This window comes from Gorilla gorilla, chromosome 11 (assembly GCF_029281585.2).
Source record: "Gorilla gorilla gorilla isolate KB3781 chromosome 11, NHGRI_mGorGor1-v2.1_pri, whole genome shotgun sequence".
Taxonomy (NCBI): domain Eukaryota; kingdom Metazoa; phylum Chordata; class Mammalia; order Primates; family Hominidae; genus Gorilla; species Gorilla gorilla.
The window spans coordinates 79,724,313-79,749,180 of NC_073235.2; the positions used below are offsets into that span (position 1 = coordinate 79,724,313).

The following is a 24,868-nucleotide window of genomic DNA, read 5'->3' on the forward strand; positions in this document are numbered from 1 at the left end:
GCCCAGTGTTGCAGAGGGTCCAACGGACTGCAGCTGTTGTTAACAGCATTGCTAGATGTCCACATTTGTCTGCTTGGGGCTCACAGGAAAAGCTCATAGGAGAGAAAAGAGAGGAAATTGTTTTTTCTTGTCTTGGGCAAATATTGCTAATCATTGTAATTGGAAGCAAGGATCAGACTGTTAGAATTTACTAAAAATAGTAAATCAATCTAAGAGAAGGGCAAAAAGAGAGAAACTCTCTCTGTGCCACCTTGAGGAAGAAAGGAATCTATTCTTTAAGCAAAATGGCAACTTCTGGCTAGTTTTTCCTCTCCTTTCATCAGTGACCACACTGGTGGATGAGTATCTGTTAAAGCACGGGAACAACGGAGCATGCAAGCTTGAGCACAATCCACTTCCCTCCTTAAAAACGGAGGCTCTAAAAAGTTATTTTTACGTGTCTAACAAGGATACAATTTAGAGTTACAATGACAGATCCTCAATCTGTGTGCTGATGTCAAACTAACTAAGCCGTCACAACAATGCTCAGACCTACACCTTGGCAGGAGCCCGCTCACCATCTCCCTGCCTCCAACCTGTCCATCTTCCAATTCACCTGCCACAGTAACTTCCTATCCACATCCAGTTTACCTGCCTTGCCCTTTCCAGAATCTTCTTCCATGGTTTCCAGATGCCCTGTACAAACTTGAAACAGTGCACATGAGCACTGAAGGCCCTCTATGGCAACCCCCAAGTTAACCTTGTCAGCCCCACTGGCCCAATATTCTGTCACAGTCCAGCTCATATCTGCACCATTGCTTGGGCTTCCAGGTGAAGCCTGAACCAAACAAAATCTACCTGCTTAAAAGAAAAGTCTAGTTAAAATGGCAGTTCCTCCAGGATATCCTCTCTGAGCACCCCAGTTAGAAGTCACATTTTCTCATCTGCACTGTCACAGCATTGTCATGTATCACAGACTAGTTTATATTAAATATCAAGCTCCTAGAGGGCAGTTAATGGACTCACCCTCGAACTGACTGAGCAACTATTACGTAAGCACCAGGCATGGCGCTAGACATCAGAATTACACAAAAGATTAAAATACAGTCTTTACTTAGAGGAACTCATATCCTAAGCAGAGGAGACACAGAGGAGCAATTTGAAAAACAAATGTCCCTCAAGGGGGATACGTGCTGCATTATCTTGGAAGATTAAAACAGCTTCATGCCCTGAAAGTTTCCTAGGGTGTGTAGATACCTAATAAATATTTGCGGAATGAGTAAGTGTATATTATTTAGACTCACAATTCAGTATTTTCATTGTCTACCTAAGATATATGGGGTTAGAGTTCAAATTAAGTAACAAAGATACCATGTTTTATATCATATATGTCCCAACTACTAGTCATAGAAAAATTATTTAACATCATTCCCATTAACAATACTTCTAAATTATTTCTTGGATATGCTACTGGAAATAAAGTACGATATCTTAAGAACTATTAACACTCACCCCTTCAAATAAACAATAAAATAGATTGTAAGAGAACAAATGTGATAATATCTTCAAATATCCTTTAAAGAATTTTGCAATGTGGACAATATAACAATCAATCAACTGCTGATTTAGTGAATTTTCTTAGCGGATTCTAGTTACTTCCCTCAGGCTGATGGTCAGAAAAAGGATGAGAAGTGGGCACACTTACTTTCCCCCCTTTACTCTCCTATCTCAGTATTCAGACTTCTTCAAAAAGTGCCCAGCAGAAAAGGTGGCTAAGCCCCAGAGAGATATGACATATATGATTTTAACTTCATCTCCTTGAAAATTAAAATAGTAACAATGTTTAGTTTATCCTTTTGTTACCAATTCCTTGCAGCTGTAGGTCTGAGAAATGGCCAACTTCAGCAGTAACAATTACCATATTAAATGTTGCTCTGCGTGAAGGGATCTGGACAAGTCACTCTACCTGCATAAATAAAATATACCCAGACTCTACCTTTGTGGCACTTTCATTATATTCCATGACCTCTGTCCCATCACCTGCTTCAGGTTAGGATAAAAGGTATAAACAAGCTGCCACCTGGGGAGATGGCAGGCTTCCCTACAAAAAACAAGAAAGTAATATTCTGCCATTTCCTAAGAACAAGCAGCAATGTCCTGGCTTCAATGGTCTCTAGAAGTCCATGCACCACCGTGCTTCCACTGGGGCGGCTGTATCACCCAGGAGCATTAGGAATTGTATGGAGGTGGGGTGGGGCACTTTATGCTTGTCACAACGATTCGTGGAACAGGACTCTGCTCCAAAGAGAAGTCCAGCCCATGCGTCAACAGCGCCCCCACTGGTCCACATGGAATGAACTCCTTAAGTAGCGGCACTGTCCTATCAATATTTATAAAGGAGTCCCTCATTCTTTAGCAGCTGACAGAATGTCTGTAGGTCATTAGACAATGAAAAAAGAAAGAAGAGAGGGAAGGGTAAAACAGCAGAGAACAGGGATTATGGACAGTCAAAATCCCAGTTCTGCTACCTGCAAGCAGTGTTGTCCTGGCCAAATGGCTTAACCTCTTTGAAAATATTCATTACTTTTCCCTTTTCTTCCCCATAATCTTGCCAGTTCTGTCTGTATTCAGATGTCTCCTAACTCCAAAGTCTGGTTCTTTTCACACCATAGGAAGTGAGCTGGTAACATGAATGAAGATGAAAGACTAATTGTTTCCTCAATCTCCATTATTGCACAATTTACAGCACAATTGTACTGTTATCAAGTGAACTTTGGAAACCTGTAGCACAGAGCAAGAGCCGCATACTCCCGGGGACCCAGACTTCCAAGAGTCCTGCAGAGGCAGAAGGGAGGGAGACAAATGAGTTTCTATCTAGGCGAGTCATGTCTACCCGCATCTCTCTGAGGAGGAAAGACTTCACAGGATCAACGAGAAGAGATACGAGCTTCCCCCAACTTTTCTTAAGATACATTCCCCCTCCTTCCTGATCGTCCCACCAAGGGTGGCCCCTGGATCACAGTTTGGAAGTCACTGCCCTAAGGATTTCACCAAACAGGCAGTGTGGTAAAGAAGTTTCTAACAGAGGGTGAAGTGCTGTCTCTGGAGGATAAGATACAACCTGCACCCACAGGATGATTCTCATTCTTGGTCCTGGTCTCTGCTTGGGAACCAGCAGGAGAACATGTGGGTTGGCGAGTGGGGGCACTGCAGCTGACACAAAGTAAACCAGCCCTGTTCCAGTCCACTAGGGTTGATTTTTCTTTTTTTCATTGAGACAGGATCTTACTCTGTTGCCTGGGCTGGAGTACAGTGGCATGATTACGGCTCACTGCACCTTCAAACTCCTGGGCTCAAGCCATTCTTCCACCTTAGCCTCCCAAATAGCTACAATTGCAGGTGTGCACCACCGGATCCGGCTAATTTTTTTAATTTTTTGAGGAGACAGCGTCTCAATATGTTGCCCAGGCTCATCTCAAACTCCTGGTCTCCAGTGATCCTCCCACCTTGACTTCCCAAAGTGTTGGGATTACTGGTGTGAGCCACCGCACCTGGCCTACGGTTGTTTTTTCTGTGTATATTTTAATTATGTCTCATTGAGAATCATCAAGAATAAAAATAACTTGAAAAATTGGCAAGTTTTCCTATTGCAAGTAAAAAACTCTCATTTTTTAAGGAAAATGAGAGTTTTTTACTTGCCAGAGGAAGTCACTACCAGGAATTTTAATGGTTAAAAAAATTATTTTCTTTTTGCGAAATATTCATGGTTCTTCAACACTCTCTAGACGCAACAGCAAGGCTCCCTGGCCCCAGTACTGCAAAACAAACCAAAAAAAAAAGTATAGGTCCTTAGTCAGCCCTCAAACACCTCAAGAAGAGGTATACAATTCCATCATGCATCATACCTCTGTGCCTGTTACCTTCACAAAAGGCAACAAAGAACTATAGTCATTCTTCCCTCTATTCTAGTCCCTTAGGCAGGGAATAGCTTGGGTTTCACATCCATGTGCAGTATTATAATTTTATGCGGAAGCAGAGCAGACAAGAGATTGTCAGGTCTGAAATAAAGCAAAATTCTATACGCCTTAACAGTGGGCCCCCTAAATACACAGTCAATATTGTCCTCATATTAAGGTCATTTCTTTCATACAGACATTGAAGGTACTAATCTACTCTGAATGTCAGCTACATTCTTGCAAAAAAAAAAAAAAAAAAAGGAAAGGACATTGAATGAGAAAATGCAAGAAGTGTATGTTGCATAGAGCCTAAATCTTAACTGAAGTCCTTCTGTTTTGAGGTACTTGAATCACATTATGTACATCATTCAATACGAAACTCCTAAGTAAAATAACAGGATACCATTTTCAAAATCTTAAAGCAACAAACTACTGATGACTAGAATTAGAAAAGCATGCTTCCAGAAAGGTGACTAAATACACCCCCCCACACAAAGGGGCAACGGTCAAAGACAAGACTGGAATTGGGCCTTGCGAGCTCTGCCTGGCAACCTTGGCTGTGGAGGCCACAGTGGACAGAGTTACCCACTCTCTTCTGGGCTTGTTCCCATCATCTGTGGGGTGGGTGTATAGGGCTGGGGCTAAGCCAGCTTCAGAAGCCCCCCAACCACCACACCATCAAGTCTCTCAAGTGGGACTGCTGTGCTGTGGCACGCACACCCACACACAAGTTGCCAACAGTTTGGAACTTAGCCCCAGTTTCCAAATATGTCAACCCAAAAGCCATTCAGGTAAATATAAGTGGGAGCCACTACAAAGTGGGACTTTATCAGGCAGATACAGAGAACCAAAAAATGAAGTTGCTGAAAACCACTGTAGAGATTTAAGTCTTTTGTTTTTAACGGAGGAAGATAATGAGGCCCAGGAACACAGCTTCCTAGAGTAAGACAGTGTTCCGTCCTGGCCTCCACGATGTTCAACACCTATCCCAAGCTTCTGAGCATTCTGTCCTCACTGGCTTCTCTCAGTGCTATTTCCAAATAATCTATATTGCAAGTTATCACAGGCCACATTCCTGAAAAAACACAGAGCAATCCTGCTGACCCACTTCAGGGAAGCCCTTTCATAACAAAGTTACCCAAATCTTCTGGAGGGGTTTAATGAGACCAGGTTATATATATTTAGTGAGTTTCAAACACTCGCCAGGCACTTTGAAACACAGTTCCTGAATGTAGGTGTTAACTGTAAGGCTGTGAAGGGCAGTGATCAAAGACAAAAGCACTTGCTTTCATGATTTAAATAAGACATCCTAACCAGATTTTCTAAATCACTATATACTTCAATGGATACCAAGCACTGAGGTGGGTCCCCTAGGGCAGGGGTCCTCACCTGCTGGCTGCGGAGGGGTCAGTGGCCCATTAGGAACCAGGCCGCACAGCAGGAGGTGAGCAGTAGGCGAGCATTCCCGCCTGAGCTCCACCTCCTGTCAGATTAGCAGCAGCATTAGTTTATCAGAGAAGCCGGAACCCTGTTGTAAACTGAGTATGCAAGGGATGTAGGTTGCCAGCTCCTTAGGACAATCTAATGCCTGATCATCTGAGGTGGAACAGTTTCATCCTGAAACCATCCTCTACCTCCTTCTATGGAAAAACTGTCTTCCACAAAACTAGTCCCTGGTGCTAAAAAGGTTGTGGACTGCTGCCCTAGGGCACTGGCTCTCAAACCTGACTGCTCGTTAGAATCCCCTCAGAACCTTTAAAAAATAGTGATGCCTGGGCCCCACCCCCAGAGATTTTGATTTCATGAGGGATATGGCCTGGGCATTAGTTTTTTAAATACTGATGGTGAGTCTAATATACAACAGTTTGAGAACCACTGCTGTAAGAAACAAACAGAAACATAAAAAGTGGAAACAACTCAAATGATCATCAACTGGATAAATAAAATGTGGTATAGCCATAAAATGGAATAGTATGCAGCCATAAAAAGGAATGACGCTATTGATATACGTTGCAACATTTTTAAACCTTGAAAACATATTGCTGTGAAAGAAGCCAGCAACAGAAGGATAAATACTGTATGATTCCATTTACATGCTATTCCATTTACATGTCCAGAATAGGCAAATCCATAGGTACAGAAAATAACTGAGTAGTTACCAGGGGCCAGGAGAGTTGAGGGGAAATGGGAAGTGACTGCTAATGGATATGGGGTTTCTTTTGAGGGTGTTGAAAATTGATTACAGTGATGGTTGCATAACTCTATGAATAAACTACTAAATTCATAGGGTTGCATAACCCTGAATTAGATTAAATGGGTAAATTGTAAGGTATGTAAATTGTATCTTACTTTAAAATACATATATATCTATAAATTCTATCTACTATAGAGGAAAAAAAACAGATACATAAGTAAGACAAGTATCAAGAGAGATTTAAAATGCCATTAGAGAGGATCACCTAAGTAATATAGAAGGTAAACACTATAAACGCAGAGGAGGCATCAAAGCCAAAGTGATCCATATTTTTCTTTTCTTACTCATTTTTCTTCTCTGACTTGAAAACGCAATAGAGTTCAGAGCTTGTCAGTGTACAGCTGATAATACAGGCCCTAAAGTCTCAGTTCTAACCTTATTTGGAATGGCTATTTAGCATTGTCTTAGAATTAAAAAAAAATATTCAGAATACAGGCTGTTGATGGACTGTAATGACTCTCAAGAGTCAATTATCAACAGAGCCTTTGAAAGATGGACTTGGAGGTCAGGCGCAGTGGCTCACGCCTATAATCCCAGCACTTTTGGAGACCAAGGTGGGCAGATCACCTGAGGTCGGGAGTTTCAGCCTGGCCAACATAGTGAAACTCCATCTCTACTAAAAATACAAAAATTAACCGGGCGTGGTGGCACACACTTGTAATCCCAGCTACTTGGGAGGCTGAGGCAGGAGAATCGCTTGAACTCGGGAGGTGGAGGGTGCAGTGAGCCCAGACTGTACCAATGCACTCCAGCCTGGGTGACCGAGTGAGACTCTGTCTCAAAAAAAAAAAAAGACGAACTTGGTGCTGTAAGTCCTACTTATGCCCTGGACTTGTCTTTACTAGTACCAGCAGTTTGGACCAAATAAACTTACATGCTCAAATACACAAAAAGGCTTTTAAATACCAGGATTTGCAACACACAGGTATTATAGTACATATGCCGTAAAAACGAATGATTAAACGTGCCTCCCCTACTCAAAGTTCTTAATATACTTAATAGTCATAGTTAAGAGTTATTTATTATGGCAGAAACTGACACACAGAAGGCTCAAACTTTAGGTAGCACAGGATTTTGTTTAACAGTCTTGTTTTCATGTCTAGGGTATAGTCTGGTATAAGAAATCCATCTAGGCCAGGCGTGGTGGCTTAAGCCTGTTATCCCAGCACTTTGGGAGGCTGAGGCAGGCGGATCATGAGGTCAGGAGATCGAGATCATCCTGGCTAACACAGTGAAACCCCATCTCTACTAAAAACACAAAAAATTAGCCAGGCGTGGTGGCGGGCGCCTGTAGTCCCAGCTACTCGGGAGGCTGGGGCAGGAGAATGGCGTGAACCCGGGAGGTGGAGCTTGCAGTGAGCAGAGATCATGCCACTGCACTCCAGCCTGGGCGACAGAGCAAGACTGCGTCTCAAAAAAAAAAAAAAAAAAAAAAAAAAAGCCATCTATATTTCTCCAACAGTTTCTGAATGTTAATATTTAATATTATACACTTGAACATATTTTTGCTTTCATTTACAGAAAACATACCATTAGCAATTGAATAAATCTTGGCCTATACCTTAAAGCCCTTTTAATAAATGTTTGTTGGCGCTTATTTAAAAGCAGGTAGCAGTGAAATTTCAATAGCTCCTAGAAATTAGATGATCAAAGAATAAACTCTATTCTCTATTTGTGGCAAACTTATAATGAATATACATTTCTACAGTCAGAGATGAAGACAAGCAGGTTAAAAATGACATCTAGTAAACTTGTCCTCCTCTACCCCGGTGTGCAACATATTTCAGTCAACTTTCAGAAAGTGGCTGGACCAAGCATTTAAATGCCCTGAGGTTGACCTGGACCAACTTTTAGGCAAATCATCCATCAGATCCTATAAGTCCTGCAGCACACTTAATTCAGACAAATAAGACAATAATTCCAAAAACAACTTAACAATAAGGACTAAGAAAGTGTTTAATTTTGAGATGTACTATTCTCAAAGACCCAAGTAAGCTTCAACTAGATAAGAGTTGAGCCCTTAAGTGCCAAAACATGAGATTAGGGTTGAATTTGCGCCATCAGCTTTCTGCTAGCTGTTTTCAACTCAAATTTTCCCCATTCTGCTCTCTTTCCTTCAACCTGGTTTAACCCTGTCTGTCACACTCTTCACCATATTCTTACTACCAAACTTATTTTTGAGCACTACTTCAAAACAAAAAGAGCCAATGGAACAGAAGAAATGTACCAAGTAGCAAGGCAAACAAAGGCAAAGACTCCAGTAGCTAAGATATTTAATTAAGAAAAAAGGCAAACAGTTTCTGAAAAATGTGAGGCAGAATCTTGGACACTGCCAAACATCAGAAATTTTTAAAACTATTATTATATTAAGAAACAGACTGGCACAGTGGCTCACACCTGTAATCCCAACACTTTGGGAGGCCGAGGCGGGTGGATCACCTGAGGTCAGGAGTTCCAGACCAGCCCAGCCTGGCCAACATGGTAAAACCCCATCTCTACTAAAAATACAAAAATTAGCCGGGCAGTGGGTGCCTATAATCCCAGCTACTCGGGAGGCTGAAGCAGGAGAATCACTTGAACCCAGGAAGTGGAGGTTGCAGTGAGCCAAAATCAGGCCACTGCATTCCAGCCTGGGCAACAGAACAAGACTCCATCTCAAAAAAAAAAACAAAAAACAAAAAACAGTCCTGCCTCTCTAAATTGAACCCACCGAGGCCTCTGTGTCTTCCTTAAAAGGATCACAGTGGGTAATTCCATTGATGGATTGTATTCACTCTCCCTGTATTTAACAAGGTCCACCTCCCCACATCACATACAGTGATTAAATGTCTTGCTAAATGGAAAAGCTGCAGACATTAATCTTTTATATTCCGGCCTCTCCTTCCCCCAGAATAGGCAAATCTCAACTTACCCACTTTTTAAAGTGTGAGCTTTTCTTCCTATTTAGAGTTTAAGGAGTTTTGGTACAGTCTGGAAGTGGTGATTAGAAGCCCCCAGGAGTCAAAGCTGTTTGAATGCTACCTTGGCCACTCAATAGTTTGGTCACCTTAGCAGGTCTTGGCCTTTCTCTATGCCTCTCACCTAACCTTTTCTAACCTAATGCCTGATCTAACTATTACCTGGTTTTCCCAACCTGGAAACCAGGGATAATAATATTTCCCGTGAGGTTACTGTAAAATTATGCATGTGAAGCAATTATGTCTGGCACCCAGGGACGTGCCCAGTAACTTATCTGTTATTATCTTAGTGCCAAAATTCTTCCTGCATACTGAAAAGTTAACCCAGGCTTGAGGACCAGTTAAGGAGGAAATATTGACACAAAACCCCCTTTAAATGTCTTCAGTCAGGACAGAGGAAATTCCCAGAAAAAAAAAATGTACTTGTTGCGTTCCTTTTTTTCATGCAGCTTTGTTGAACATGATTTATCCTCAATAAAAACAAATATTAAGAAAAATGATGCATTTGGCTTTCAACTCTTTCTGGTAATCCTAAAGACAGAGTCAGTTTCCCCCCCAACATTGCTTATAAGAACCCAGGGCAAGAAAGAAAGATTTCAAAATGGCCCAAGTTATTTTTAATGCGTAAAAGACTGATGTGAGTTATGCATTTATCCTCCTACATGCTGCTTCCACAACCTCTCAAGAGATTTTTCACATATCTAAAAAGTCAAGTTGTTCTTTGCTTAACATTCATTCAGGAGATGAGAGGCCTGTCCTATTTTTCTTTTGTTTGACTTAAAAATAATCTCATCGGTCTATTTCAATATCAACTTCATCCCTCATCTAGGAAAGTGCTTTATCTCTCCAAGACACCCTTGGAAAGAGTAATGGATGGTTCCTTCCACCTAATGGAGATACTGAATCTAAGGCTCTCCTTACTGCCCTGTTTATCAACATATCCTCTGCACAGAAGGTGAAAAACTGTATCCTACTACCACTTCACACCTGGAGAGTTTTTTTGACAAAAGGTCAAGAAAATGTTTGACTCTGTTCAAATCTTTATGGATGACAACAATCTAATATGAATCATAAACAAAATCAATTCTAAATTTTCTTGTTCTTTTTGTTTTCAAATATGCAAATCGATGTCTGATTACAAAGGTAGAAAAGCAGTTATTTTTATCAAACGTAATTGGAAAATACACACTTAATGCGGTACATATGTTTCACGCATTTTTGTATAAGGAATGTTATATTACACAGCAAAGAAAGAAAAATTCAAAAATAATAGAAGGCTGTAGACAATTCCGGAAATTAGAAAAACTAAAGTTCATTTTTATCATATATCCTTCAGTCAAACAAGCATTCCTATAGATAACTCTTGAACAGCAGCTATTAAATAAATCGGAAGGTACAATTTAATTCTTCACTAGTTGGAACCAGAAGAATACAATCCCAATGAAGATTGGGGAAAAGTTCAAGACAAACAACTTTAAAGGGGGAAAAAAAGCACAATTAATACATTGTCCATAACTTAAAACTTCACAGTAGATCTTTGGAATTAACCGAAAACTTTACATTTAACAGCATAAACGTATTTACTGTACATCAAGTACACATTTCCTTGAATTCCAATTTTTTTCCTAAAATTCATTTACAAAAGAAGTTAGAAATATAAATATCTACTTTTAAAGTTTCTACAAAGGATGAGCAGAAACTTCTTTTCACTTTTATAACAATTTACAGAAATTAGCAAGTATTTTGAAACGCAAGCGTTCCACTCTCTGCCCCTGCAGAAGAGGGGGAACATGTTAAGAAATTGAGGCAAATTCTCAACTGAAAAGGAAACACATATAAAGTACTCAGGGGAGAAATAATAGCTGAAAGCAAAAAATTACTAACAGACTAAAAGCAACAGAAATTCTAATCTACACTCGCAACTCTTACCCTTGACAGCACAGAAGAGAATATCCCGTCTTACACATTTTGGAATTGCAATTCTGAAACGCTAAATCCAAAGACAAAGCCGCTCTGGGGAAAATAGCAATTGCGCAACAGATCAACAGCTCCAACTTGTCCCTTGGCCCTGGCGCGGCGAGGTTTGCACGCTATAAAGCAGGAAAGGGCCAACCGAGGGCTGCTGTGACGGCCAACCGACCGCTGTCACGGAAGCCAAGGCCACGCGCGCGGTGAGCGCCACCAGGGGGCACCGCGTCCGAACTAGAAGCCCCGGGTGCCGCCGACTCTGGCCTCAGAGTCCAATGCCCTCGCCCGCACTTTCCCGCGGCGTTACGAGGGGCCAACTCCGGGTGCCCGGGCCCGAACCCCTCCCCGGCCGAAAAAGTGCGCGGGGCCCGGCTCAGCCGCCACACGTCGGGGCTTCTGAGCCCGCTGGGCACTTCAGGCGCTCCTCCCTCGTCGCGGGGCTGGGCTTTCAAGAGAGCTCAAGGCTGCCAGAGAGTGATCCGAGAGATGGATGACTTCGCAAAGCAGTGCCCACAGACGGCCCAGCGGGGTGAGCGCGCCGCAGCCCGCACTCAAGGAGGTCTTGGGGCGCGGCGAAGGGGCTCCGGGTCCCAGCCCGAAGGCGACCTCAGCTCCCCCGAGAGCGGCCCCGTGACTAGGCACATTTTTGCCGGCACCGAGGCGGGGGAGCCGCGCAGCCCCGGAAGGGCCGGGCCGCGCCGGCTCAGACGGCCAGCGTCCGCCCCCTCTTGCCCCGCCGCCCACCGGGCCGCTCAAACTTAGGGGCTCCGGAGTCCTAGCTCTGGGGCCCGGGGACGCGGCTGGATTCTCCCCCAAGGCCCACGCGCGCGGGCTCAGTCCCCAGACCTTCCCGCAACTTCCCACCCGTTCGCCCTCGCGCTCGTGGTCGGTCAGATCACCCGGCCGCGTCCCCGCTGCCCCTCCCCGCCGCCCCTCCCCGCCCTGCCCCGGCGCAAGCGCGGCGGCTCTAGCCAGCGCCGCGGTCCTGGCTCTGGCCAGACGTGGGGGAAGCCGGTTGCGGCTGTCCCTCCCGGGCCGCGGTTCCCTAGCTCCCCCGCCCCCGTCCCGGCACCACCGCAGGGCCCAGAGGGCCGAGGCAGCACCTGCTGGGACGGGAGTCCCGGCGGCGGCAGCTCCAAGTCCATCATGATGAGCTGTGGACCGTGTGTTGGGGCTCCCCGACGGCGGCCCTGTTCCGGCTGCCGAGGCGCGGCGCGGACAGGGCGGCTCTGGTGGCGGCGGCGGCGGTGGCGGCTGCGTCGGCGGCTCCTCCGGGCTCCCCGGCACTCGGTAATCGGCTACACGCCGGCGGGCCCCTGCCCCGCTCCGCCTCCCGCCCCACAAGGGCGGGGCAAGAGTCCGGGCCCTTCCTTCCCCCGCCGGCCGCGCGGGCTGAGCTTCCGAAAATCCCCCACCCGCGCCGGGGCTGACGCAAGAAGCTCGCGGTCCGGGGGCGGGAAGGGACTGCCAGCTGGGGTCCCAGCAGGCGGGGGACCTAGAGGAGGTCTCCGTTAGCGCCCCGGTGCCGGCGTTCAGTTTGCCCTCCCCCGCAAATAAGGGCAGCGCTCTCGCCCGCGAGATAAAGAGTTGTTTGCGAAGGTCGCTGGAGTTCGGACGCTTTGAAACAGTTTAAACAGTTGGAACAAACACACCCGGAGCCCCGGAAAGGCGTTGGTGTAGGAGCTGCGCCTCCCTGATTTGGAGTTGCAGAACCTTGCCCTGCTTTTATCTCACTTTACCGCCCGAGAATGGCGCCAGCCGGGGTGGGGGGGCTAAAGGTTTGGACCCGGACCGTGCCACTGCCAACTGCCCTCCCGCCCTTGCTCCCTTCCCGGGCTGGGGCCAGTGGGCCCTGCCCAGGGGAGATGTGGACAGCGCCGGCAGCTCGTGTTCGCAGTCACCCTGAACGCCCTCCTTTGAACTCGCACGTGTCTCCATTCTCCTAAGCTAAGGTCGTCAAAGGCAAACGGAGAAACCCCTTTAGGTCAGTATTGCCCACCCAGAGCTGGGAGAAAAACGGGAACCCCAAGAGAACCTCTTCCCACCAAAGCACAGCCACCACGCCACAGATGGCGCCCTTCAACAGTGTGTAATACCACAACATGCTGTAATCGTTTAATCTTTACAAATTTCTTTTTCACGTACTCACAAAATAGTACAAATTAAAAAAAGAAGTTACAAAAACGTTTGTATAGTATTGGCTCATTTTATAAAAACGTGCCTAGAAAAAAATTGAAGGTTACCAATATATTAAATGCTGTGGAATCAACGATTTTTATGTTTCTCCTTGTTACTTCCAAGAATGCTTTAAATCTGCAGTGCGTATGTTTTATGTCTTACATTAAAAACAATTATTTAAAAATTAATCATTGCCCAGAGAAGACTTCAAGTATTTGAAACCAGGAATATTGTGAACTCTTATAAGGGTTCAAAGAGGATAGATAAATGGTTTAGTTTTGTTTTTTTCTTCCTCTTCTGCATTTACAATCTTTGTAACTCTATACAAGACTGGTTTTCAGTTTCTAACTTCCTGGAATTATTCAAAACCAGGTGAAGTAGATAATACTGGCAGTGGTTTTGCTATTTCATTCAAAAACCACACACACACCCCTGACTATAGGGATCAACGCCCAAAAAGCTGCAGAGCTTACTTTCTCTAGGTTGCATAATTTGACACTCCCAGGATTTATGTGTAAATTTGTATATTCAGATATTCCTTGAGATAAGTGAAGCCTAAATTAACTACTTGTAATTGAAGCAAGCTTCTTTAACTCCTATTAATTCCTTTCAGCTGTTATGTGAAAACCCTGCAACATGATCTGCACAATGAAAACAAGTTAGGAGAAAACTGTTTGCAAAGGATCTCACATGAAAGATGCAGAGACATAATAATAAAATAACATTTCTGAGTCCAAGAAAAAGACAAGAGTAAATTGTTAACAATTCAAGTTACTTATTAAAATTACGACATCAGAGAAGGTAGACAATGAGCCTAGTAGGTAGGAGATACCAGAGTCATATGACATGGTTACTGCTCTAAAGGGGTTTATAAAGTATTTGGTATTTCCTTGTTAAGCCACAAAATTTCCATTGAGTTTAGACTGAATGAAATAACCTTCACTTTTCCAATGCTGCAATTTGCTGAGAGTATGTTATTTCAGGCATCTGCAGAGTACATATTTTCAAAGGGAGGGGAGCAATATGATAAGAGTTTGAACTTGTTTAAGAAAAACAAACACTAAGGAAAAGCTGTTTGGCATTTGGTTTAGCCAAATAAAGGGAACCCCATTCTCAAGACCACCCACGTCAAGGAGGTGCCCAGTCTTGGCAGACTCTGGAATGTGATTGTCTTCATATGAGAGCCTGAGCCCTTGCTTTGCCCTCCAAACCTGCCTATTGTGTTAGGAGGGCACAGATAATGCACGTTGAGAAGCTCTGGAGGAGCAAGAAAGAACAAGAAAGAGGAGGTGCTGGTTTTTCTCTCCTGTCTTGCTGCCGTGGGATCCTTTTTTGCTGCCAGGCTCTCCTCGCTACTATTTGGGAAAAATACCCTCCAATTGGTTTTATGTTCTATTGACTCTTGTACCTTTTCATTGATGCCTGAATTATCTGCTGTCTTTGGGAAGACAGCCTTCCCTACATGCTTGAGATGTGTCAATTGTGATACCTTGCTCCAGATTGCTCATAAAAAATAAGCATCATTGGCCAGGTGCTCTGGCTCACGCCTATAATCCCAGCACTTTGGGAGGCCGAGGCTGGCGGATCACGAGGTCAAGAGATCAAAACCATCCTGGCCAACGTGGTGAAACCCTGTCTCTACTAAAAAATACAAAAATTAGCTGGTTGTGGTGGCACGCGCCTGTAGTCCCAGCTACTCGGGGAGGCTGAGGCAGGAGAATTGCTTGAACCCAGGAGGCGGAGGTTGCAGTGAGCCGAGATCACGCCACTGCACTCCAGCCTGGCAACAGAGTGAGACTCTGTCCAAAAAAAAAAAAAAGTATCATCAAGTAAGTCTTCTGGGTATAAGAAGTCTGGATAATGGTGATGCATTGACCGCTTAGTTCCACCTTCTTTGTGCTCCAATCTGCCAAGTTGCAAGGCGTAAGAAAGTACTGATTGTTTCAAAATCCTCCATCACTTTGAGGCTTCTTCCTCTCTCTGTCACTTCCTCTCAATTGTTCTCCATGTTTGAGCCAGAAAATACTCATAATCTTTTAGAATTGTAGTTGAAATTCTACTTTGTTCAGTGTAAAGTATAGAAAGCTTCCAAAGATGGCACCCAGTAAACCACCCCTCCTGATATTGAGGCATTTGTCTAGTCCCCTCATATTGAAACAAGCATGGCTGGCCCTGCAACTTGCTTTAAGGTATGGAAAGAGGCCAGAAGTGACATTATGCCAGGTTTTAACCTAAGCTTGAAAAAACCCTGACAGCTTTTAATTTTATACTCTTGGAAGTCAACCATCATCCTAAGAGGTCTGACTACCTTGATGGAAAGAGAGGCCATGGGAAAAGTCATGGAAGATGAAACTCTAAATGGAGAGAGAGACTATGTGAACCAACACACAGACATGTGAATGAAGAAACCATCTTGGACCTTCGAGCCCACCTAGTCAAGCTCCCGAAGAACTCCAGCTCCAGCTGCTATATGACTGCAGTCACATACAATAGACTGTAAGCAAGACCGGCAGAAGACTCCCTGGCTAAGCTAAGTCAACACCAAGAACTGTGAGAAATTGTAATAAATCACTTTCAGCTGTTAAATTTGGGGGTGGTTTGTTTCATAGCAATTGATAACCAGAACAGCATACTGTATGTATGGTGACTATCAAAGGCAGGGTTTCCCCTGGCTGCTCTTTGTTTGTTAACCAACATTGGGAGCACAAACAGGGAGATGGTACTTGGTGATTTAATAAAACTCAGACTCTCAGAAGAAAATGACTTCCCTGGGAATGAGGAAGCTGTCTTTCCCATAACATATCTTTGTTGCTACATACAAAGTAAAAAAACCTCATCACACCATGCATCAGTTTCATTTTATTAGACGATGGAGAGATAGTCTCCTTATCAAAATACACTTCACGAACACAGACATTTTATCAATGAAGTAGATGGAGGGATAAATGCATACAGAGGTTCTGACCTTGATATGACCTCATTTGTGCCAGTTATGTAAGATACTTGCTGAATATCTGCTTAGGGAGTTTGAACTTGAGGAGCAACCTGCCCAGTGGATAAACTAAACTCCAGTATAGGCCAGGCCCGGTGGCTCACACCTATAATCCCAGGGAGGCCAAGGTGGGCGGATCACCTGAGGTCGGGAGTTTGAGATCAGCCTGACCAACGTGGAGAAACCCTGTCTCTACTAAAAATACAAAATTAGCTTGGCATGGTGGTGCATGCCTGTAATCCTAGCTACTCAGGAGGCTGAGGCAGGAGAATTGCTTGAATCCGGGAGGCTGAGGTTGCAGTGAGCTGAGATCGCGCCATTGTACTCCAGCCTGGGCAACAAGAGCGAAACTCCATCTCGAAAAATAAATAAATAAATAAATAAATAAAATAACAAACTCCAGTACAGCAGTGTTCAAAATATTTGGTGTATTAATTTCAAAACACACCCACATCCTTGGTTCCCTGGGGTGTACACCTCACTGTGCAAACTACTGGTACAATGAGCTGTACATCTCCAAAGCCAGTTTTAACTTGTGTAGTTTCCTGCTCGTAAGAGAAAAAGTATCCTGCAGCAACAGCAATGCAGTGAGTAAAGAGAAAAATGTTTAAAAGAGTCCTTTGAATTTTATGTGTTGATATCTATATAAATATATATGCACAGAAAAAAAAGACAGAATGCATATACTCCAAAATGTTAACCGTAATTATTTTGACTAGATGGAGACTGATGACTTTTTTTTCTCATTTTTCCATGTTTACATTGTTCTAAATAAATAAACATACTTTTTTTTTTTTTTTTTGAGACAGGGTCTTGCTCTGTTACCCAGGCTGGAATGCAGTGGTGCTATCATGGCTTATTGCAGCCTAGACCTCCTGGGATCAAGTAATCTTCCCACTTCAGCCTCCTGAGTAGCTGGGATGACAAGCATGCACCACCATGCCCTGCTAATTTTAAAATTTTTTGTAGAGGGGGTAGTCTCACTATGTTGCCCAGGCTGGTCTCAAACTCCTGGCCTCAAGCAGTCCTCCTGCCTCAGCCTCCCCAAGTGCTGGGATTACAGGCATGAGCCATTGTGACTGGCCAGCATACATTACTTTTATAAGAAGAAGAAAAAAGGTGGGAGTAGGGTGTGGGAGTAAGGAAAGAACGTTTGCTTTTCTCCCATGCCACTGGATCTGTTTTATTTTCAAATTGAATTATAACCACAAGCTTTGTAAATCTTTCCATTTTGTATTTATTTGAGTGGAGCCTGGAGAATTTTAGCACATCTTTAAGTGTAGTTGTTGTAAGGTTCTAAAGATCCTTTCTCTTCCAATTTACTGCTATATTTGCAACGTTTAACTCAGCAGAACAGGAGTTACCAAAGGCAACATTTTATGAATAGAGATTAAGAACTGCAGACTCTCAGTAATAGGCAAAGTAGCCCAAACATAACATCGCTTTGTGGGGAAAATAAAATACAGAAAAACATTATGCCTAGAGCTATGTCTTCAAGGCCAGTTCTCAAATATTAATAATGGGAGTAGAATATCAGATAATTTTCATTTCCATCTTTGTATTTTTCTGTATTATTCAAATCCTTACAGAAAGCATTTTTAGAATTAAGGGATAAAAACAAACTATTTCCACTTTGAACAAACAAAAAGCAGACTACAATGAATGGAAGAGCAGAGCATCCTCATAAACAGACCTTACAGATAATCTGTAACATTCTTGGAGGCTGGAAAATAAAAAAGGGAAATGAGATTTGCCAACATGATTGTCTCCTGACACTTTCTATTCCATGGACTCTCATTTTGCCCTTTGAGTAATATTAGAATTTAAAAAAAACCTTAGACGTCTTCTGGCCCGGAGATGGGAAGTAAATTTCACTTTGATTGCCAATTCTGATACATTGGTAGTGGCTGCCTACAGTGCTTTGCTGAAAAGTATTCAAAAACAGCTTCCCAATTTGGTAGAAAAAGTTCAATGATTGATTAACAATGTCTGCCATGGGCACAGAATTATGAGTGGTGGCACATATCAGGTATGTTTCTTCCTTGATATAGTCCAAATTCCTACTTTTACATTTGAGGAAACTGAAGAGTGAAGTGGTTACTAATGACCACAGAGGTAACTACTGGCAGAACCAGAAATAGAATAACATTTCCTGACTCATGGTATTATGTTCTTCGCATACAACAAATTGATTTGGAATTTTTTTTTTTTTGATACAGAGTCTCACTCTGTTGCACAGGCTGGAGTGCAGTGGCATGATCTCGGTTCACTGCAACCTCCACCTCCCAGGTTCAAGCGACACTCGTGCCTCAGCCCCCCAGTAGCTGGGATTACAGGCATGAACCACCATGCCAGTTAATTTTTGTATTTTTTAGTAGAGATGGGGTTTCACCATGTTGGCCAGGCTGGTCTCGAACTCCTGACCTCAGGTGATCCACCTGCCTCAGCCTCCCAAAGTGTTGGGATTACAGTCGTGAGCCATGGCGCCCGGCTGACTTGGACTTTTAAAGGCAAATCTAGTACTGGGCCAGACCTAAAGGATAAGGTGTAAATTTTATTGACATGTTAGCACATTATTTTTGGAGGGGATTAATAATCCAGTTTATTAATGATAATAATTATTGTACATATTTTATAAACACTCCCTACAAATCAGGGAGATGCAATTAGGCCCAATATTACAAAAATCAGAGGTGACAAAACAATTAAGTGACTGGCTCAAAGCTCAAGGAAATGATTATCTGACAATGGCCCAGGCTTCGTCTACGCTAGGTCAGGTCTCTGTAGAGTCTCTTGGCTTGTGCTGTATTTACTGAGAGTACTCACAGCAAAACTCCCTAAAGATTACATTTTTCCACATTCTGTTTAATTAATTCCCCAAGGACAAAATGATGAAGTATTTTTCACTAGAGAGAAAACTTGCAAACAAATAGGAGAACAGGATTTCTGCATTTAAGAACTTCAGTGTGAAGGGTAGGGAGAAAGTAAATGGGCTGTTTGCAACTTCAGCCTCTCTACCTACCAGCAGGTTTTTAATTTTTCTTATTTAATGAAAAGGTCTAAGAGCAAGAATCAAAATGTACTGAGAAGACTATAAGGTGTTAAAACCCTTTTGCTTCTTCCAATAAATTAAATTTCTCTAATTGTGTGATTCTAAAAAGCCTAACATGCAGGTAACTTTAATGTCAGTTTAGAGCTATCCCTCCTGTAAGATTCAGGTAACTTGTTCATCACATTTTCTTTCTCCTGATGAAAGATGGAATATTTCAGTCTTTGGAGTTCATAAACTTTCAAAAATTTGTAATGGTCAGTGTATGAATTCACTTGCCTTTTTCCCTGCTAACCGTTCTTGTATGCTTACTATGCATAATAACCCGAATTTTTAGATTCTTTATTTCTCTACAATATATTAGGGATATGGAAAGCAATAACAACACAACAAAAACAAGTATTTATTGAGTGCTAAATATGGCCCATGTACTTTATATGGGTTATATCATTTAATCCTCTCAGAAAATCCAAGACAGGTCCTTTACTGTCCCACTTTAGAAATGAGCAAACTGAGGCCTGGAGAGGCGAGATAATTTTATCTATGGTCAGGCAGTTAGTAAGTAGCTGAACAAATCACTGACTTTAAAGTTCTTAAGCATGAAGATATGCTGCCTCCCATGCATAGTTCAAAAAATCGTAAAGGTTCATTAGGGAATTTGGGTAGAAATGTTTTCTGAAATGTTTCACCAAAAACTATCCAAGCAATTTATGTTTCATTTAAAAAACAACAGTTGAATACTTAGTGAGAGAGTTTGAAGGAAGACTCAGTTGAGTTAAACATAGATTCTACTCTGAAGGTCCTTACAGTCCAGTAAAAAAACATCACACTTGCCCATAGCCAGGAAGTAGCTGATGATGCAAAAGAGGCAGGCAGTTAATGTAGCCAACCTGATAGCTGAGGTCAGGGATTTCTCTTTTCATTTTCTGCAAAATTCACATAATATTTTTAAAATAGCTTTAATGAGGTCTAATTGATATAAATTACATATATATAAAGTACACAATTTGATAAGTACACACACACAATTGTAGTTATAATTTGTATTTTCCTGATGACTAAAGATGTTGACTATCTTGTCATGGCACTGAGGTTTTAATACATAATGTAATACTTTCTACACATTGACTGAGAGGAAGGTATGTACCCCTAAAATATGCTTTATTGTTAGAAACTTTGCTGGTTACATAATCAAAGAGGAGTTATGGTGAAACAATATTATTAACTATGGATAAAATGACACCAAAATTCCAGAAAATATAAAATATGCAACTCAACACAAACTTGAGTTCTTACAAAAGGAAACTATAAAATACCAAGCTTTTACTTTCAACTGGTGCCTCAGAATTTCCTCTGCTACCACGCGCTGGTGGACCTACTCATGTTTTCTGAACTGCATTGAGATGCAACAACTATTACCTGTTTCTTTCTTTTTCTTGACTGTTCTCCCCTTAAATTCCTAGATGACACCATTAACAATTTAAATCAAATTGGTTAAAATATCTATTATCTATCCTAATAAGGTCACTGTAGTTTTTTATTTTTTATTTTTAAAAAAGCTCTAAACACTGAGTAAATAGATGTTTTGTGACAACACGGAGTCATAAACTAGAGGGAGATTTTTTGGACACTATGTATGGAGACATTTCTTGCTAAAGTTTGCCCAGTCTAGCCTCCTGGGAAAGTAAGTACTGTATTAGCAGGAAATACATCTTTTCAATTGTCCACTCTGGTTGGAAGATTAGATAATATGAACCCTTGATCTCCTTATAATCAATTCAATTTAATTTAAGAACACTGTTGTGTACTGTGTGAAGTGCCTCAGGTAAAACTTGAGTTTATTGAGCATTATGTACAAAGCTCTCCTTTCAAACACTTTATATGTGTCATTACTAATACTAGCAATAGCGATTTTATGGGTCATAAAGCCGAGTTCAATCTGATTCAGTAACTTGGCCAAGATTCCATGGAAGAGCTCATGTGAAATTCTAGATTTGGCTGTTTCAAAACCTTTGCTCTTTTCACTGGGCTAGGCCCCAAGACACCTCCCAATGCTTTGGGAATGATTAAACATTGTAGGGATCACGTTCTATATGATAGTACTTGCCATAGACCTCATTTAATTGTATGTCATTATTTGAAGGGTGAAGTATAATTTTATGCAACTGAGATATCATAAAGCTGTATAAACTGTGCCATAATTTTCATGTTGGAATTCAATTTAAGATTTCCATGTATTTGTTTTTTTCTTTCTTGATTAAATCAGGCTTACTAACCCTCTGCTCTTGATCCAAATCTGTAAATACATAAAACAGAAAGTATGAGGGCCCCCAGAAACCTCTCTCTGATTGCTAGTGGCTCATTGGAAGAATATCACTCTAAGATTTTGCAGTCTGATTCTGTGGTCCAAGGTCTTCAAAGCTGACAATCAGTACCAGATTCTATCAAATTATCATATTCAACTCAAATTATCTCTTTTACTACAGCTCACCTTCATAATTTCAAAAATGTGTACCCTGCTTTGAGCGAGCTATGCATTGATCATTCACTACGAGTGAATGCCTTGTTTTTCAGAAGGCTTATGTGGAAAGAGTGTGTTAGGAGGAGAGTCACACCAATGTGGCTAAAAGAAGAAAGATTAAGTATCTTTTAAAAACATAATAATATAATATAAAAATATTATGGTATCTTTAAAGATATAATAGATGATATGGATAGTCAAAAGATGTATAGCAAAGCAGTTCAAATGAACAAAGGATAAGGCTATAGGAAGGTTTGATGATAAAATATAAAGAAATACAATTGAAATAGCAGTAACTTCACTTATATGTTTATCATTTTAATGTACAATATTGTAATGACGGAAACCAACAGTTACCCAGTATCATTTCACAGTCTTATGAACCTCAGAAACACATTGTGTTTACTGTCATAGTATACTTTTCTCTAAGAAATTATCTGTGAAGCAGCTGAGGTTTTAACAAATGACAATCATGTAATTAATACAAATGACAATTTCTCTAGCCTACGTTTCTACAAATCCTGCTGTTTACTATTGTGTAGAGAATATAAGTGTGAGACAGGCACACCTGAGTTTAGATACTAGCTGTGAGAGCCTGAGAAAGTAATTCAGCATGACTAACAAAAGTTTCCTAGTCTGTAAAATGAGGGTTGTTGTGAGGCTAACTGGATTAATGTATTTAAAGTTATTCATGAAGATGAAGAGCAGTCGGATCCTCTGAAATAATCATCTGAAAACAAAAAATGACTGTGAACAACATTGATGGAAGAATAGACCACTGCCAACCCACAAATATAAAATATTTAGTTCTTTTTATAAATGCATGATACTTGACATAATGAAAAGTTATGGTCTGAACTTGAGAAACCTAGAGATTATTTGATATAAAAATAAAATAATTGGCTTAGACTTAAATTCAAGAGCCAGAGATGGTGCTATTCATCTTCTTATCTCCGTTACTTTTTACTTTACCTGCTATGTGGAGATACTCGGTAAATGTTCCTTAATTGAATGAACAATTGCATGACTAAACTTTCTAAGGTTTGTTCCAACATCAACAGACTGCTTTTATAAGATGACGGGAAAGAGTGTGTTGCATAAACACTGTTTTGTTGTGTTAGGGCACATGTATTAAAATATCAACTGCTGGTTTAGCAAGAGACCTTGGTATTTATGTTGAAATAGGAAGGCTGCATATTTCATTTTGTATATATTTTTGTTAATAAATATTTATAACATTCATATTCTACTCATCAAGGAATTTTCTGAGGCAAAGGAACAGGATTGCGAGGAGGTCTCAGTAATGTGAGGCTCGCTTTATTGCGCTAGTGAACTAGCAGGCTCCATCTAGAATATATTTTTAAAATTTTTAATAATAGCAGTGGAAAATAAAGAATAATTCTTTGTGTTCTTTGGGACTCTTTATGTTTGTAACTTAGGAGCCCTTACTGGCTGAATTCTGTGGTACTACTGCCAAGAATTTTGCAGACTGCACAAGCATTTTCTTTTACTGAAATGTTAATGTCTTAATTTAAAATCTACCATCATACTTAATTTAGTGGCGTTAATGGCCTCTACCGTTCACTTTTAAAATGCCACCTAATTCAGCATTATTTTCTAACTTCTTATTTTACATATAACTGAACTCCCGTAGGATTGGGTGAAGTCTCTTGAGAGCAGCTCACTGTGGGCTTGTGGCAAGAGATCAACATTTATCTCAGCTGCTTATATGTGGTCTAAGTGGATTTGGTAGTGCCAGAAAAATGTGACTGCCAGGACCCAGAAACTAATGATTTCCTTGCCTAACAAGTAATTTTTTTGAAGTCTCCTATCTGTTTCTCAATGACTAAATCCTGTAAGGTATATAACAGACTACTCATATTGGTTTTCTCTGAGTGGCAGGTTTAAGGGTAGAGGAACATGACTTCTTACCTTACATATTTCTGCATTGTTTGATTTTTTAATAAGCACTTTTTATGTATTTAATATTTAATCCTCATGATTTGAATATTTAAAAAATATAAAAAGTAAAAAGTTAATCTCCCCACTCTATCTTCCATTCACTAAATCTCCTCACTTTTTCCCGGAAACATATGTATAAGCAAATATATACTCTCTATATACAAATACTATTGTATTACATATACTATAATATATACTATCTATATATACTCATTTGTATATATAAGCAAATATATACTCTATATATCCTAAATACTATCATATTATATATACTATAATATATATTCTGTATAAATATACTCATGTGTATATATATATAAGCAAATATATACTCTATTTTTCTCATTTTTCACACAAAAGGTAGCAAACAGTGCATATGGTTCTCCATCTTGTGTCTTTCATTAAAAATGTCTTGGAGGTTTGTACTGTTTATCAATATACTATGTGGTACATCTTCACTCTCTATGTATTTCTTTCTTCCTTTTTTTTTTTTTTTTTTTTTTTTGAGACGGAGTCTCACTCTGTCGCCCCGGCTGGAGTGCAGTGGTGCGATCTCTGCTCACTGCAACCTCCGCCTCCTGGGTTCAAGCGATTCTCCTGCCTCGGCCTCCTGAGTAGCTGGGATTACCGTGACCACCACCACGCCCAGCTAATTTTTTGTACTTTTAGTAGAGACGGGATTTCATCATGTTGGCCAGGCTGGTCTCCATCTTCTGACCTCGTGATTCGCCCACCTCGGCCTCCCAAAGTGCTGGGATTACAGGTATGAGCCACCTCGCCCGGCCCCCTCTATGTGTTTCTTTCTAAAGCTGCATAATATTCAATTACATGGATGCAGCATGATTTATTTAACTAGTTTCATATTGATGAATACTGGATTGTTTCTAATCTTGCTATTACAAGTCATGCTGCAATAAGTTACCTTGACCTTGACCTGGGTCATTTTTTAATGAATTTTTTTTTTAATTTTTTTTTGGAGACACAGTTTCACTCTGTCATCCAGGCTGGAGTGCAGTGGTGCTTTCTCGACTCACCACAACCTCCACCTCCCG

At 41.4% G+C, this 24,868-nt stretch overlaps 1 protein-coding gene across 1 annotated transcript in view; it reads right to left on the bottom strand.

The window, feature by feature from the left end:
- NFE2L2 (NFE2 like bZIP transcription factor 2) overlaps nucleotides 1-13,272 on the bottom strand; it is a 35,356-nt gene extending 22,084 nt beyond the window's left edge. The window contains exon 1 of the mRNA XM_031008690.3: nucleotides 12,218-13,272. Within this exon, the coding sequence (XP_030864550.2) occupies nucleotides 12,218-12,262 (45 nt within the window). The 5' untranslated portion in view covers nucleotides 12,263-13,272. The remainder of the gene's footprint in view (nucleotides 1-12,217) is intronic.
- Between the last annotated feature and the right edge of the window lie 11,596 nt (nucleotides 13,273-24,868).